The sequence below is a fragment of the Sparus aurata genome, chromosome 3 (genome assembly GCF_900880675.1).
Source record: "Sparus aurata chromosome 3, fSpaAur1.1, whole genome shotgun sequence".
NCBI classification, from domain to species: Eukaryota; Metazoa; Chordata; class Actinopteri; order Spariformes; family Sparidae; genus Sparus; species Sparus aurata.
In genome coordinates this window covers 20,243,415-20,257,847 of record NC_044189.1, presented here as the reverse complement: position 1 = coordinate 20,257,847, position 14,433 = coordinate 20,243,415, and the positions used below count along the sequence as shown (strand labels likewise).

Here is a 14,433-nt window from a genome sequence, read left to right as displayed (position 1 = left end):
AAAATGTTTACCCTATTTATATATTCACATCTCCACTTCAGTTGCTCTCACATCCTCCAAACTTACCAAGTTTGTCTTTAATGCTCCCCAAAGCTTTTATTTTGACAGTTTTGAAGTCCCTAACTTCCTGTCCCCATCCGAGTGAAGCAGAGAATGTTAATGGATGTTGTGTTCCTGCGTTTGTTTACAGAATTTTTATTTTTATCAGAATCCATTTTTGTTTTTGTGAAAAAATTCCTGATCTTTCCTGGATAACAAAACGAACTCCTCTTTACAAACCTGGCCGGCTGGTTGCCTCTGCTGCAGATAAAACACAATAAAGTCCTTGTCGGTTTCTCTCCCAGGTCACTGTAAAGTTTTACAGCTGGTTCCCCTCTTTGTGTTTTGATCCCTGCCCACAGACATCCTGAGTGCACCACTGTTTTTATGTTGACAGTATTTTCCATAATTCCCTTTGACATGCAAAGTGTATTTATAATGAGATTAGAAGATTTGCATGTTTAAACATCAAATGACACAACACAAAACTTACATATATTCTGTGCATAAAAATATTTGCCCTCTTCATGTTGGTATTGTTGTCTATGATACTGTCTCTCCTTCAGGATGTTTAACTTGTAACGAGGAAGATTGCATCTGTAATTAAGCGCGCTGACCTCCTGAACATGAATCACATCGTGCTGCAGGAGATAACTGTCCAATCAATCCACACTGTGAAGGCTTTGTGTATTCGAATGCATCTCAATGTGTTTACTCATCATGTAGATGAGTTCCTCCTGTCACAATCTGTTTGGACTTCCACTGGTCAACCATGAACACATGCTCGGGCTGTTCGGGATGCTACAAACCCGATCAGGCCTCAGCAGTCCTTCTCATTGTTGTCATGTTTTACAAAAGACTCAGAGTAAGCAATCAGCCAGGGGGGGTTGGACCAATGAGCCACCATGTGTGCATTCAAAAGTGATCAATCGTAGAATGTAACAAAGAAAATCAACATAGATTTGCATGAATATTGAAATATTTTCCAAAAGCATTGGCCAACAGCGGCTGTGAGTGATGGACTGTGAGCTTCATGAGCTTGGTTGTTTTGTCGCAGTGCTGAGGCATCGCTCACCGACTGACTGAGCGCCTCTGTCGTGAACACTTGATACAGAGAACTGACAGCGTGCAGACTGAAACGCAGCAGCAATTCAGCATCCAGCAGAGTCAAAAATGCACAAATCAAGTGATGAATTGCCTAAATTGGCAAAAATGTGGAGAAAAAAATAGACTTGCAGAACCTGACACAGCAAAACTAAGTCATTATTTTCTAAATCTATTGACAGCCTGTGCAGACGTCGTCCACAGCTGTGCTGAATAACACACTCTGATAACAGCCAAGTAAAGCCGTTCTGGTTCAAACGTGCCGTCACATAAGTTCAAGAAGTGTAGCCATCCTTCTCTCAGTGAGGAAACTGTAGTGGACTCAAACTGTGATCATTCAACACTGATAACTACGTTTATAGAAAATGTATTGGTTCTGGTTTTCAAAGTCACAGCAGGTGATGTCATGCTTGTAGTTAATTGATGAGGTAATGTAAAATTTTGGAGGGAGGGGTGCTAAAAAGTGGGGAGGATAAAGGAGAATTATAATGTAAGTTTGGCTTTTTGGGAAAACTAGGAAGGGTCTTTTCATTTCTTTTCTTTTTCTCTGCCCATATTTATTAAAAATGTCCATTACAGATGAATAAACAAAAGGATTAAAGCTGGAGTTGGCGAGACTGTAGAAACCAGGAAAAGTGAGCTGAATTTGAGAGCGATTCCTCCAAAACAATAATACACTGCCGGTCTACATCGACTGCTAGTAGAAGTATTATCAGCTGGTCCTCTACATTCAACAGAGAAACATAAACAGAAGTGCTACAACCATGTAAACACAAGCTAAATGACCATCACAGGCGTTCCTCAATCCGAAAAGGCTACCCAGCTCAACAGTTAGGAAACTCCAGTTGTTTGCTTTGTGCTAACGTTAGCAGTGAAGGAGGATGTTGTTGCCTGCTGCAGCTCTGGTGGCTCAGGGCCTGTGTGCTTTGTGCTACTCAGTTAGCATCTGTTAGCAGCTGAACGACAGTCTGTCATTGCCGCTGCTGCTCACTCGTCCTTTGGCTCAGGGCCTGTGTGCTTTGTGCTACTCAGTTAGCATCTGTTAGCAGCTGAACGACAGTCTGTAATGCCACTGCTGCTCACTGGTCCTTTGGCTCAGGGCCTGTGTGCTTTGTGCTACTCAGTTAGCATTTGTTAGCAGCTGAACAACAGTCTGTAATGCCACTGATGCTCACTCGTCCTTTGGCTCAGGGCCTGTGTGCTTTGTGCTACTCAGTTAGCATTTGTTAGCAGCTGAACGACAGTCTGTCATTGCCACTGCTGCTCACTCGTCCTTTGGCTCAGGGCCTGTGTGCTTTGTGCTACTCAGTTAGCATCAGTTAGCAGCTGAACGACAGTCTGTCATTGCCGCTGCTGCTCACTCGTCCTTTGGCTCAGGGCCTGTGTGCTTTGTGCTACTCAGTTAGCATCTGTTAGCAGCTGAACGACAGTCTGTCATGCCACTGCTGCTCACTCGTCCTTTGGCTCAGGGCCTGTGTGCTTTGTGCTACTCAGTTAGCATCTGTTAGCAGCTGAAGGACAGTCTGTCTTGCCACTGCTGCTCACTCGTCCTTTGGCTCAGGGCCTGTGTGCTTTGTGCTACTTAGTTAGAAAGCAACTAAAACAAACGTGGTTATTGTTCGTACTCACTGCTTTCACAGTATTTTGATATTGGGAAATCATGGCTGTGTTCATGATCCACCAGCTTGTAAATAGTTAATACATCCTGAGCCTTGTGGAGGACGATGAGTGTCGGGCAGAGTGTAAAGGACAGTGTGGGCGCAGACAGGCCGGTATGTAGGCAGGCTGACAAATGTTTTCAGGCACAATGAGACGATTGGATGAACTTATCAGACCTGCAACGGCCACAGTCACTGGATTCTTTTCTTTTATGTGTTGGAGCACTTCATTTATTGATCACTGTCGGAATGTAAAGAGATTTTTTATGGGGATGAAACATTCTTCTAGAATAACTTTCCAACGTTAGCTTCAAGCGATCAGACGTCAGGTTATATTACTGTAAAGTAAAGATCTCGGACCCGTCGAAGGACAGTCCGCTTGGACGCTTTTTGATTTTCTGTTGTGCTTTTTTTAGAAGTTGTCTGATTGCTTGGTAGCTAATACAGTAGAGCAGGGAATATAGTGTGTGTGTGTGTGTGTGTGTGTGTGTGTGTGTGTGTGTGTGTGTGTGTGTGTGGTGTGTGTGTGTGTGTGTGTGTGTATTCTGTGCAGCACAGACAGATTAGTTGAAAATATGATGTGTCACCATAACGGGAACCTGTTTAATGTTTAAAGGATGTGGTCGTTGATTAATCTGTTGGATCTGCCAGCAGAGTTGGAGAGAAAGCCTTGAAAATGTGGCTGGAAAGGGGGAGAACGAGGCGACTGCAGAGAGAAGGAGGGCAAAGCTTTTAAAGGGGGAGATTGTAGAAGAAGGGAGGAAGGAGAGGGGGAGAGGAGAGAGCTGGATGAGAGAGAGATAGAGAAACGAGGTGAGAAGGGAAATAGATTAAAGGAGTGGAAGATATATGGATGTGAAAAGAGAAAAGAGGGCAGAGAGGAAATGAGAATGCAGAGAACAGTTGGATTCTGGGGAGTAAATGAATGTGAGGAAACGGTGGAAGCTTGTTCTTTTTACCTTAATTGGAGAGACTGGCATTTGGTATATTTCAGGAACAGGATAAAGCCAAAAAACATGAAATAAGTCAAACTGCAGAGCTTCACTTCTTTCACCGCCAGCCTGTTTCACCTCAACACGAGCTCGACCTCGAACAGAAATATCTTTGCGTCAGGCGGCGCTGAGAAGAGACTCAGAGCGGGCTGATAAAACTGACTGATGAGTGCACATAACTTGGACTGAAGCCTCGCACACAGTCATGTCTTGGTCTTTGGGATCACTCAGTGTTTGTGTCCATCACCTCCAATCAGCAGACACCACTTTACAAAGCATACTACAAGTTCTGCAGCTGATAACCTTCTTCCAGGCCGCCACACTAACATTTATCTCACCGATAAGACACGTGTGCTTCTCCATCACAGGGAAACATGTCGGATCACGTCATCGTCACATGATAATGCAGTTTGTTGTAGAAAATGTACACAAAGCTCTCCACTGTCGTGCATCCTGACAGCCAAGTGGGGAAAGTGACCATAAAAAGCATCAAATTGAATTTGGTGCTTTGAATTCTATTCACTTGGTTTTTAGTCAAAAATTCAAACCTTGGAAAAACAGCGAATACGTGAAAACGAATGCCGTTAAAAGGATGTGGGTGAGAAGAATGCTGGAAGCTCCAACATGTTTGAATGCTCCATCAACAGTCAGCACATAAAACTGAGCAACTAGAGACTGTAAGACCGTCTGCAGTGGTGTTCTGTATTTGTAATGTTATTAGTAATATTTAAGATGTTGTAGCCTTTACTGTACGTTTCTCACAGAAAATATGAAGCTATTGTTTTTCATAGTCAGTTGATCATTTGTTAGTGACGAGCACGAGGAATTCATAATACATCCTGAATTCATACAAACAATCAATAATCATGAATTATTCGTTATTATTCTATTATTCGCTTTTAAACCCAAAACAAAGCCAAACGATGGAATTCCAGTTCCCCCTTTTCGGCACAAATCTTCTTGGGGTTCTGCTTCCGTGTCCGCGTCTGATGTAACGTTACTAGTAACGTTATTTTCGTCTTCCATTGCGCTCTCCTCCGTCTCCGCCATGCTGCGTTGCCTCTGTTTACTCCCGAGCGACCGGTGCCGGAAACGAGTCCCTGTAGGTGACGTAAAAATGCAACCACAAAGCAGCAGTTACATTCACTTTCATACAATAAACTTGTTTTGAATTCAAAATTTGGATATCCAACAGTCATTCCGACGTTGAGTTGTGCTTTAGACAGCATATTAAATTACAACCGTAGTGTTTGTTTTTATCCTACGGTAGACATTTTTATATCGCACTTCGATATATATCGTAATATCGCACAGCTCTACTGTGAGGAGTGTGATTATGGCTGTGTTGGTGTGAAGCTCTTAAATTCAGTAGCAGTAAAGAAATTCCTTTAGTATAGCTTCTCCGTCACAGAGCTCGTACATCACTGCAGTATTTGGCTCTTCAGACGAGACCTTTGTGACAGCCCTGTGGGTGATGTCCACAATCTGTCCATTCATCAAACTAATCCACCTGAGCTTTCATTGTAATCCAGCTCATTCGTCCCAGCCCGCAAACGGGACGCCAAATCACGTCCGTGTGGCGGCTCCCTTCAGACTGAGCGATGGGCTCCGGAGTGGTGAAAAGACGGCAGGACGCAGCAGACGGAGCTGCTGCGTCCTCCACCACAGATGTGTGTTGTCACCGTGCCTGTGACCGCTCACTGCGAGAGGGAAGACAGAGGAGACGTGACAGAGTGATGTAAGGATGACAAAAACAGAGGGAGGAGGAAGGCTAAACCGAGGTGGAGAGGGTAAACAAGTAGGAGAGAGGAAACACAGGACCGAGACAAAACACAGGAATAAGAATATAATAAAATCGGGACACGTATTAATTTCTTATCCCGAGGCCACCACTAAAAGCACAATTCTGAAAATCAATCAGTTCTTACTGGAAGGACAAATGTGCTTCTAGTTTTACAAGGAACTCTGTATTCCAGTCGACGATCAAAGAGAATAAAGATTATAAAGTCAAATGATAGATAAGATATGAACAATCTGAATGTCAGTCACGAATTCACTGTGTGCGTCTGGAAGGTTCAGAACTCCAGGAGGAGAAGACGCTTTACAAAGCAAACCGCTGCACGAGCTGTTGAAGTCACTGCAGTCATCGTCCTTTTAAAGGCACATTATGCAGGATTTTTATCAGGATTTGAAAGGCTCAATGACAGTTGGTTGTTCAGCCTGTCAGCTCTGTAGTCATCAGCATCTGATGACATGAATAAAACTCTCATTAACTGTTTCTCACATCCAGAAATGTCCCCAACACAAAACCCTAACAGGAGGGCGACAGTGTGACTCCACACACACTCTGACGGCTCATGAGTGATGATAAAGGGGATTATTGAGTCTGAGTCAGTTGTTTTTCAGGATAATCCTGCGTCATACACCTGATGGATCGACCTTCACTGGATCTTCAGTGGACTCCACGGTAAACAGAATTCCTGGAGAGAACGGAGGGCTGTACGCGGCGCTCTGCACTCTCTCAACCTGTTTGAGTGCTTTTCTGTGTCTTCTCCAGAGGAGCTCTTGTCTCTTTAATGAGCTACACATGCTTCAGGCCTAACCGCTCATAACACATCGGACCTAATGGTCCGCAAAATGCTCCGGGGATGTTTAGCGCCGTATGAAGAGCAGGCAGAAAGACACACTTGTTGGATATGAAAAACGCTGCTGGCTAATTTATAATTGATGGACTGCGAGTGTGTTGTTACGATGAGGGTGCTTTCAATCACAACACTGGTTACGAACACTTTAAGAAGTAGTTTGAGGAGATGCACTTATTAACACTCATATTCATCTGCTGAATATGAAGCTACCATCAGCAGCTGAGTGGCTCATCGAATCCCGAGAGATAGTCCAACACATAACGTTGTTTTTGCACTTTGGATGAGATATATTGTGTAAAGAAGTGAGGTTTTTTTCTTCATCTGAAGCTCTGCAAACATGTGAATAAGATGTTGAACTACTCCTTTAAGTGTTAAGGAAGGCCACAGTTTGTTCCTTCTGTCCCGCACCGGTCACCGCAGCAGATCAGACGTGTCGACGGTCTCTGCTGTGGTTTGACTGGTAGAAACTCGTCCGTCTCACAGAATCTTCTCCCCTCAGACGCGCTCACATGCTCATGCAGGCCCACAGCTGATTGGCTCTGACCGCTGTGAATCCGCTCTCTGGCTGATGATAATGTGTTTTATAGATCTTCTCCTCCTGGAGGCCATTTTGGGATCCATACTTTCCCTCCTCTGTATTCTGTTGTTCTCATGTCTTTTATTGTTTTTCTCGTAGTTCTTCTCCTGCCTGTTTTCAGAGCGGAGGTAAAGCACCGAGTGGTTCAGAGTCTCTTGTTATTGTGAAACGATAAGTGCAGAATTGAGATGAAAATGGCTGAAAAATAAAAAAACAGAGACTGGCAGTTCACCCTGGGGATGAGGTTTATGATGTCAGGCACTAAAAGTGACGATAAAAAGCTTTCTAGAGCTGAAATCATCTGTTTTATTCCACTGCGCATCATATCAGGAGGTTTAAGATGTCACCGCGGGCTCCAGATGCTTTCTAAACGATCTCTTTGTCGTTATTGTTGCCTGTTTGTAAGGAGGATGTAGTACGTTAAGTATCTTCTTTTATTTGCATGCAGGATAATAATTTACTGGACTGTTTGTCTGGTTCTGACAGGAGTCATCACACCTGCTGACACTTTCTGTTCATCTATGTTTGCATTGTGAAGAAATATAGTGACCATCAACAATCCCAGATAAAAATAGAATCACTACACTGTAGAGCTGAAACTAATCATCATATTCATTATTGATTGATCTGCAGATTGTGTTTTTGGCTGGTCCAATCAGAACACACTCAGAATAAACTCTGTTTTAAGACTGAATGATGTTACAGGGCGACACAGTCTCTCCTCCAGCTTTAAATGTGGCAGCTTGACCTGCGACAAAATGTATAATACAATATTGAAGCATTCAAAACGATGTGTGCAGAGTAAAGTTCATATAGTGTGATATATTATGACCTTTGAAATGTCATTACATTGTCAAACAGTTGCTGTTTGCTCTGGTTTCGGCAAATGAAACTCCTCTGTTAGGGTCGGGAAAAGATCACGACAAGCGAGTGACGTAACTTTGATCACGTTACGTTCATGACGTCTGTTTTAATTCTACACAAATCAAAACTAATCCATCGTGACTCTTGGTCATAAACTGTACACAAACTCCAGTCTTCAGAGCGAACGTGCTGTGAATGATCCACCCGACCACCTCGGCCCTGTTTGGTTTGGACTTTCTGGCAGCAGAGGAGCGCTTCAAGACGTGACGCCAGAGGAACTGACAGCAGCACAGTTTGAGGAGCAGGAGCACTCGGGTGTGAGGACAGGCTGCACTGACACAAGCAACGTAATGTAAAATTAGTTCCACTGTAAGATATGTCATGAGGGAATCATCTCGTGACACAGTTTGGGGTCAAGATGAAAACCACAATTACAGACGAATGGTTTCAGCTCTACTCTGTTGAGTATAAATGAGACGGAGAGTAGGTCACGGGCCTGGAACAAAGAAATAGAAGTCTCTCTCTGAGCCTCGATTTTGGGACGGACGACATCTGTTGCAAGTATTAACGAAACTAATCATCCATCCTTTCGACTATCAATGACAGTATTGCTGCAGTTTTGAGAAATGAGAAATGTGAGGGAGTGATGGAGGGATCTCTGCTCGGAGATGAGACTCCTCGCTCTAAATTCTTTGCAGATGGAGTTCCAGCTTTATTTGTCATCCTATTGCTAAGTAGCCTACCGTCAGTGTGAGTGAGAGCCAAAACAAACACCATCAATCCTGGTAACCTTTCACACAGACCTGCTCATGCGTGTCTATCTGCTGGAAAGTCTGGCCTCTGGGCCCCCGTGTGCCGCGCAGAACAACCGGCAGGTCGTTCGAACTGTTCAAACTGCGGAGTGATGGAGCTCCCAACAGGGAGTCTGCGAGCCAAAGCAGAGAGACCTGGAGAGAATTTAAATCTCACAAGCGCTCATTTACTGAAGTGACAGATCTGCTGCGGGGGAGGACGATCACAACGACATGAGTGATGCATGTCAACCGTCTCGGTCTGTCTCTGTGGTGTCGCGTCCTCCTTTAGCTCACACAATGAAACTTTAGTCCTTCTCTCTCACACACTCACACACACACACACACACACACACTCACACTCTAACACACTCACACACACACACACACACACACACACACACACAGCCCTTCTGCTGCAGTGTTTTGCATCAGATTAATGATTGCTGGTGCTGTAATGTTGATTTCAAAGAGCCGTATGTTTGTTCAGTCACTTCTACGGTAACATTTTGTTCTCTGATGGTTCTGATCTTTTCTCCCTCCTCAGATTCACCTGTGAGAGGAAGGTATGAAGGTATCAGGCTCCCTTTGGATCCTTTGGGTTCTGCTGGTGGTAAGCTCTCCGTCTTTGCTCCGTGTCTCTTGTGGTCCATCATGTATGCTGTGCACGTGTGGTTTCACATTACATTACATTCATGCAATGCATTTAGAATCTGCTTTGGTCCAGTGGTTTTTCTTTTCTCAGCAAAAAAGTCTGCTGATTAATTTTCCCCCTGCCTTTATAATTCATAATTATGGTTTATAATTAACTCAGCTTGTTCATTAAAACATGAACGACCTGAAAGAGAGTTGATGTGATCCATGACTGCATGTGTTGTCTGACCCCGACTCCTTCTTATGCAGATGATGTGTAATCTAGGATCTGTCTCTCATTTCACCTGTGTTAACCTCGGCACGACACATTCAATTAGATGTCATACCTGTAACACCACGTTGAGTGTCTTGAGTGGGTCTGACTTTGCGTTGTGTTACATTGTGAACATGGCCCACAGACACTTCCTGTCATCCAGGGTTTTATTGTTGTGGCAACCTCACGACCTCCCTGCAAGACCGTCCACAGTGCATCTTGTGCATAATGTTAAATGTGGATACAGAAATAAAGCATTTTGCATACAAAAAGATGCCGTGAAGCAATAATTCAACAACACAAAATCATTGTTTCTTTAACACATTACAGGAACAGACAACTGCTATGGTGATCACAGCAGTTATATATCCATAACCGCCCTCTGCAGGAGTGCAGTCCCCTGATAAAGTCACCAACTGCTCCACATTAGCCGACATGTCTGTTTCTATAAAACAATAATAGGTTGCATTAACAAGCATCCTCAGAGAGAAGGAGACTGACCAAACAGCACGAGAAGAAAACATAACTGTGGCAGTATTCTCAGGAACACACTGAGAGCCTCGTCGACAGTTCTGCTGTTTTCAGGAGTCACAAAGATCTGGTGTTGAAGTGGGAATACCACAGGGACACGAGGCGGACCTGCGACCTGCAGGCCTCAACTGATCTGGAGGCATAAAAATGCAAAATCCTAAATGCAAAAAACATTTAGAGATGAACATATTGCCTTCTCTATTCAATAACAGAATAAATGTGGTTTGCAATGTACGTTTCTGCACACGACGGATATGTAGGAACTTTATATTTCTTTATGTTGCAACTTTAGGCACAAAACCACAAGTTTGGTTAAAAACATCCAGTTTTGTTGCAACAAACTCATTCATGAATGCTGAGCTTGACTTCATCATCTGTTGTCTGCAGAAACTGGGCTGACACTAAAGAATGATGGGAAGAGGAAGAAGCTTACAAAAGTGCAACACGTACAAAGAAACACTAACTTTAACACTAAGGACGCTCTCTGTAAACAAGTGTTGTCTTCTGTGCCCTTCAACATGATCTTTCCATCTAATCAACCACAATTCTTAAGGTTCATAATTTAGCCCAACACCATAGATTCTCACTATGACACACTGCAGTCCCACGCACTGAAGCATTTCCTGGATTTACAGTCAGGAAGGGTGGAGTCATTTTTCGCTCCAGTGTTTTGAGAAATGACATCAATTAGCTTAATGTGGATGCTGCAGCCACCAGTCAGCGGTGCTAACGGTGAGACGAGTCAGGCGACACATTGTGCTCCATGATCTGACATGTGAGAACAGACTGAAGTAGATTTGAAGGTGTAAACAGATCAAACGTGCCTCCTTAAAAATGACTCCACCCATCGGTTTAATGAGGCTGCTATGATAAATGGGATTTTCTGCAAGTTGGCTGTAAATTTTGGAAAAAGCACCGGGACAATATTCATCTTGTTAGCGACGGGGCCGCGTTCACTTTGAGATGTCTTTCATGATAGCAGAAACACTCTGTGGTTCTGTATCCTTCAGCGTCAGAGCGGAGTGGAAGTTTACTGCTTCAGTTTCCTTTTCTGCTCAGCGTCAGCTGGACGTGGTGGTCCTGGAGAACGTCTCTGCCAGATGTTTAAGGCCTGATGTATCTGTGCTGCTCTGCTTCATGTTCTCTTTTCTGAGTACTCGTCAAGATGTTGACTGAATTCTAACAGATGAAGAGACGCCGTGACACAGGAGAAGACTTTCCTCCCCGCGTTCAGCTCATCTGTTGATACTGGTGGTGGCCTGGTGGTCGTATGTATGACGTCATTTACTTCAATGTTTGGAGTGACATCATATGTACGGCTGCTAAACTGCTACATGGGACATCAGCATTTTCACACATTCTCACTGTTCGCTCTGAACTGTTTCACAGGCTTTTCATCAGATTGGTGTTTTTTTGTTTGCCTAATGAAAATGTCTTTTTCCCTCCATAAAGAGACAGAGGTAGGAGTTTGCATCTCATTTGTGATAAGTCATGTGTGCACAGTCTCCCTGGCAAAGTATTAAAGATCCTGAAATCATTCAGAAGATGCGAGTGCACGCGCCCGGCAGCGTGAGAAGCTTAATTTTTGGCCAAAACATTTGTGAGTTAAGTCGAAGCAAAATGGGCTTTTCATCCCTCAGTGAGCAGCGTTATCAAAATCTGCATTTCACACAGACGGGCTCCTTCTTATATTAAAACCACCTCTAAATACAAACAGGAGAGAATCAGCTGCTAAACTTGTTTTGTGAGCTCCTGAACAAACACATTTAGTGAGTCACATGAACAGTGAGCGTCCTTATCAGATCAGCTTTGAAGATGCTTTAAAAAACTTCCTGTGCTTTGTCTTTTGTTTGAATGTCTATCTGATGTAAGAGTGGGAGATATGAGAGCGTGATACAGCTGTGAAATATTACACTTCAGCTTCATCATTGTCTCAGATTATCGTGAAGCTCGATCTCACTTTAAGGGGAAGCGACTGCAGATAAGACGCTATCAGCTCCATATCTACTCCATCTTGTGCACCACGCTGGTTTAAATGTTACCCCTCCACCTTTGGTGTTGTCTCCACAGCCCAGGGCGGCAGCAGACGCTGAGTCAATTTCAGAGCCGTCGCTCAGGCCTGGACAGAAGGTGACCGAGGGACAGACGGAGAGCAGGGGTCAGTACAAATGTGTTGACTGGTCCAACAAAGACCACCAGGAGAACAGAACCGGTGAGACAACATTTCACAGCTCCTTAAGGCCAAATGGATGTTCTGTGAGCGAGTGGTGCTGTGAGGCAGTGAGTTTGTATCAGAAGGCTGCTGATGTTCTTGTTGGAGGTAATTGCAGTGTTGACAGCAGCGGAGAGTGCTCTGCTGGACGGTTATTACAGCTATCAAGGCTCTGGAGGAATTATGTGATGCTGTGTTAGACAACACAGTGTCCAGATAAAGACACTGAGAATGTGTGTTAGCAGTGACCCGGTGATAGTCGTTACACCTTCCTCCTCTCTCCTTCCTGCAGGTACGTTCTGTGGGCGTGTCTGGGACGGCGGGCTGTGTTGGGACGAGACACCAGCTGGGACATCTGTAACACAGAACTGTCCGGACCAGCCCGACCCGGGCCCGCCGGGTGAGAGAGACTCGTGCTCACTGAATCGAATGTGGTGGAAAAAATTGAGAATGTTTCCTGCAAATTAGTTTTTATTCTGGGTCAGCAGGCGGCACATCTAACCAGCCGGTGTCCTCTGTGTGTGTGTGTGTGTGTGTGTGTGTGTGTGTGTGTGTGTGTGTGTGTGTGTGTGTGTGTGTGTGTGTGTGTGTGGAGGTCAAAGGTCGCGGGGCTGATTGTATGGAGAGATCTTCAGGAAGCTGGTTTATGTGTTTCTATCTGATCGAAGCAGACATTTCATAACAGTCAGGAGGAAATTGGCTCATCATTGAGCTGAACTCTTTGGAGCTTGTATCAACTGCAGATATTGCAGTAATGTCAGGAGAATTACATTTTGATATGAATTTAAAATGCAATAAAAATACTCATTTTATATAAGAAGCTATTTCGCACATCACTGCCTCTTTCATCAGCAACGTCCAGCTACATCCATGCAGCTATACAGCACACTCATTACTCCTCCAGGTCCGGCTCAGATTATTGGAATTGGTGATCTAACTGAGATTTAATGTCCTCGTGTTTATAAAGGAGGGAGTCTTTATTAGAGCGCTGTCTGAAGTTCTGTTCTGTCGTTAACCGGTCTGTCGGGTCATCAGTCTACCACACCGGTCCTGACTGAAATATCCCAACATTTACTGCACTGGTTGGTTTTCATGAGTTTGGTTTAGATATGAATACTGCAGATGATCCTAACAGCTTCACCAACAGATACAAATTATTGAGATATCCAGTGAAATATCTGAATATGTACAGGACAAACGTTTTTGGTCTCCAGAGAATGAAGCCTGTGACTGTGCAACCGGGCTTCACATGTTTTTGTTTTGAGGTATCAGATTGATGACAGAGAAATTCCTCTACCAGGATAAATTATAATTACTTTGACAACATTGTCAAACTTTGACTTAAGTTTATGACCTCATACGTCCAAAAAGACGACATGTTCATCAGTCTCAACTGTGCTTAAACTCTTAAACCCCGATCCCCTCGTACGAGCCTCATAAGGAAGAATGTATATTGTAGGCCAACTTGAAACACAGCAGACCCTTTTGTCCCAACTCTTAAAGGGATATTCCGGTGTAAGTTTAATCCATGGTCTAAATCACCGTGAAACTGTGTTAGACTCCCTCTCGAGAGATCAAGTTAGCAGACCGCTAATTTACGGAGTTTTATCAACCTCAGAAACGACCGCACGACAACAACACACTGCAGTAAATGGATCCAAATATAAACCGCCACCAAAAAGCCACAAATAATGCTCAGAACAGCACCAAACTTCAGCAACAGTACAAATAGGGTCTCAGCACATAGTCCGGGGCATCTAACCTCCGCTAGCTTAGCTGGATTTCTACTGAAAAGCTGACTAAATTTACCACTCTTCTGCAGCAGCTTCCTGTTGACGGGAAGTCCCGACGAGTCGATTACCGAGTGCAGTAGAGTTCCGCGGCTCATGGATGAAAATGTATGATTATGACTCCATGGAAAAGCAATCAAAGTTCATATGTGTCTTACCTGCCAGTTTATAACAGTTATTATCGAGAGCGGACAGGGAAAAGAACGGAATTGAGCATTTCTAACCGCACTCGGTAATCGACTCGTCGGGACTTCCCCGACCCGGAAGCTGATGGAGGAGAGTTGAAGTCTGTTTTTAGCTTCACAATAGAAATCCAGCTAAGC

The 14,433-nt window shown here is 44.0% G+C and overlaps 1 protein-coding gene across 3 annotated transcripts in view; it reads left to right on the top strand.

Moving 5' to 3' along the window:
* calcr (calcitonin receptor) overlaps nucleotides 1-14,433 on the top strand; it is a 56,779-nt gene that overhangs the window by 21,714 nt on the left and 20,632 nt on the right. For all 3 annotated transcript variants that reach the window (XM_030411204.1, XM_030411206.1, XM_030411205.1), the window contains exons 2-4: nucleotides 9,218-9,283; nucleotides 12,179-12,320; nucleotides 12,613-12,720. In XM_030411204.1, coding sequence (XP_030267064.1) covers nucleotides 9,239-9,283; nucleotides 12,179-12,320; nucleotides 12,613-12,720 — 295 coding nt within the window. In that variant the 5' untranslated portion in view covers nucleotides 9,218-9,238. The remainder of the gene's footprint in view (nucleotides 1-9,217; nucleotides 9,284-12,178; nucleotides 12,321-12,612; nucleotides 12,721-14,433) is intronic.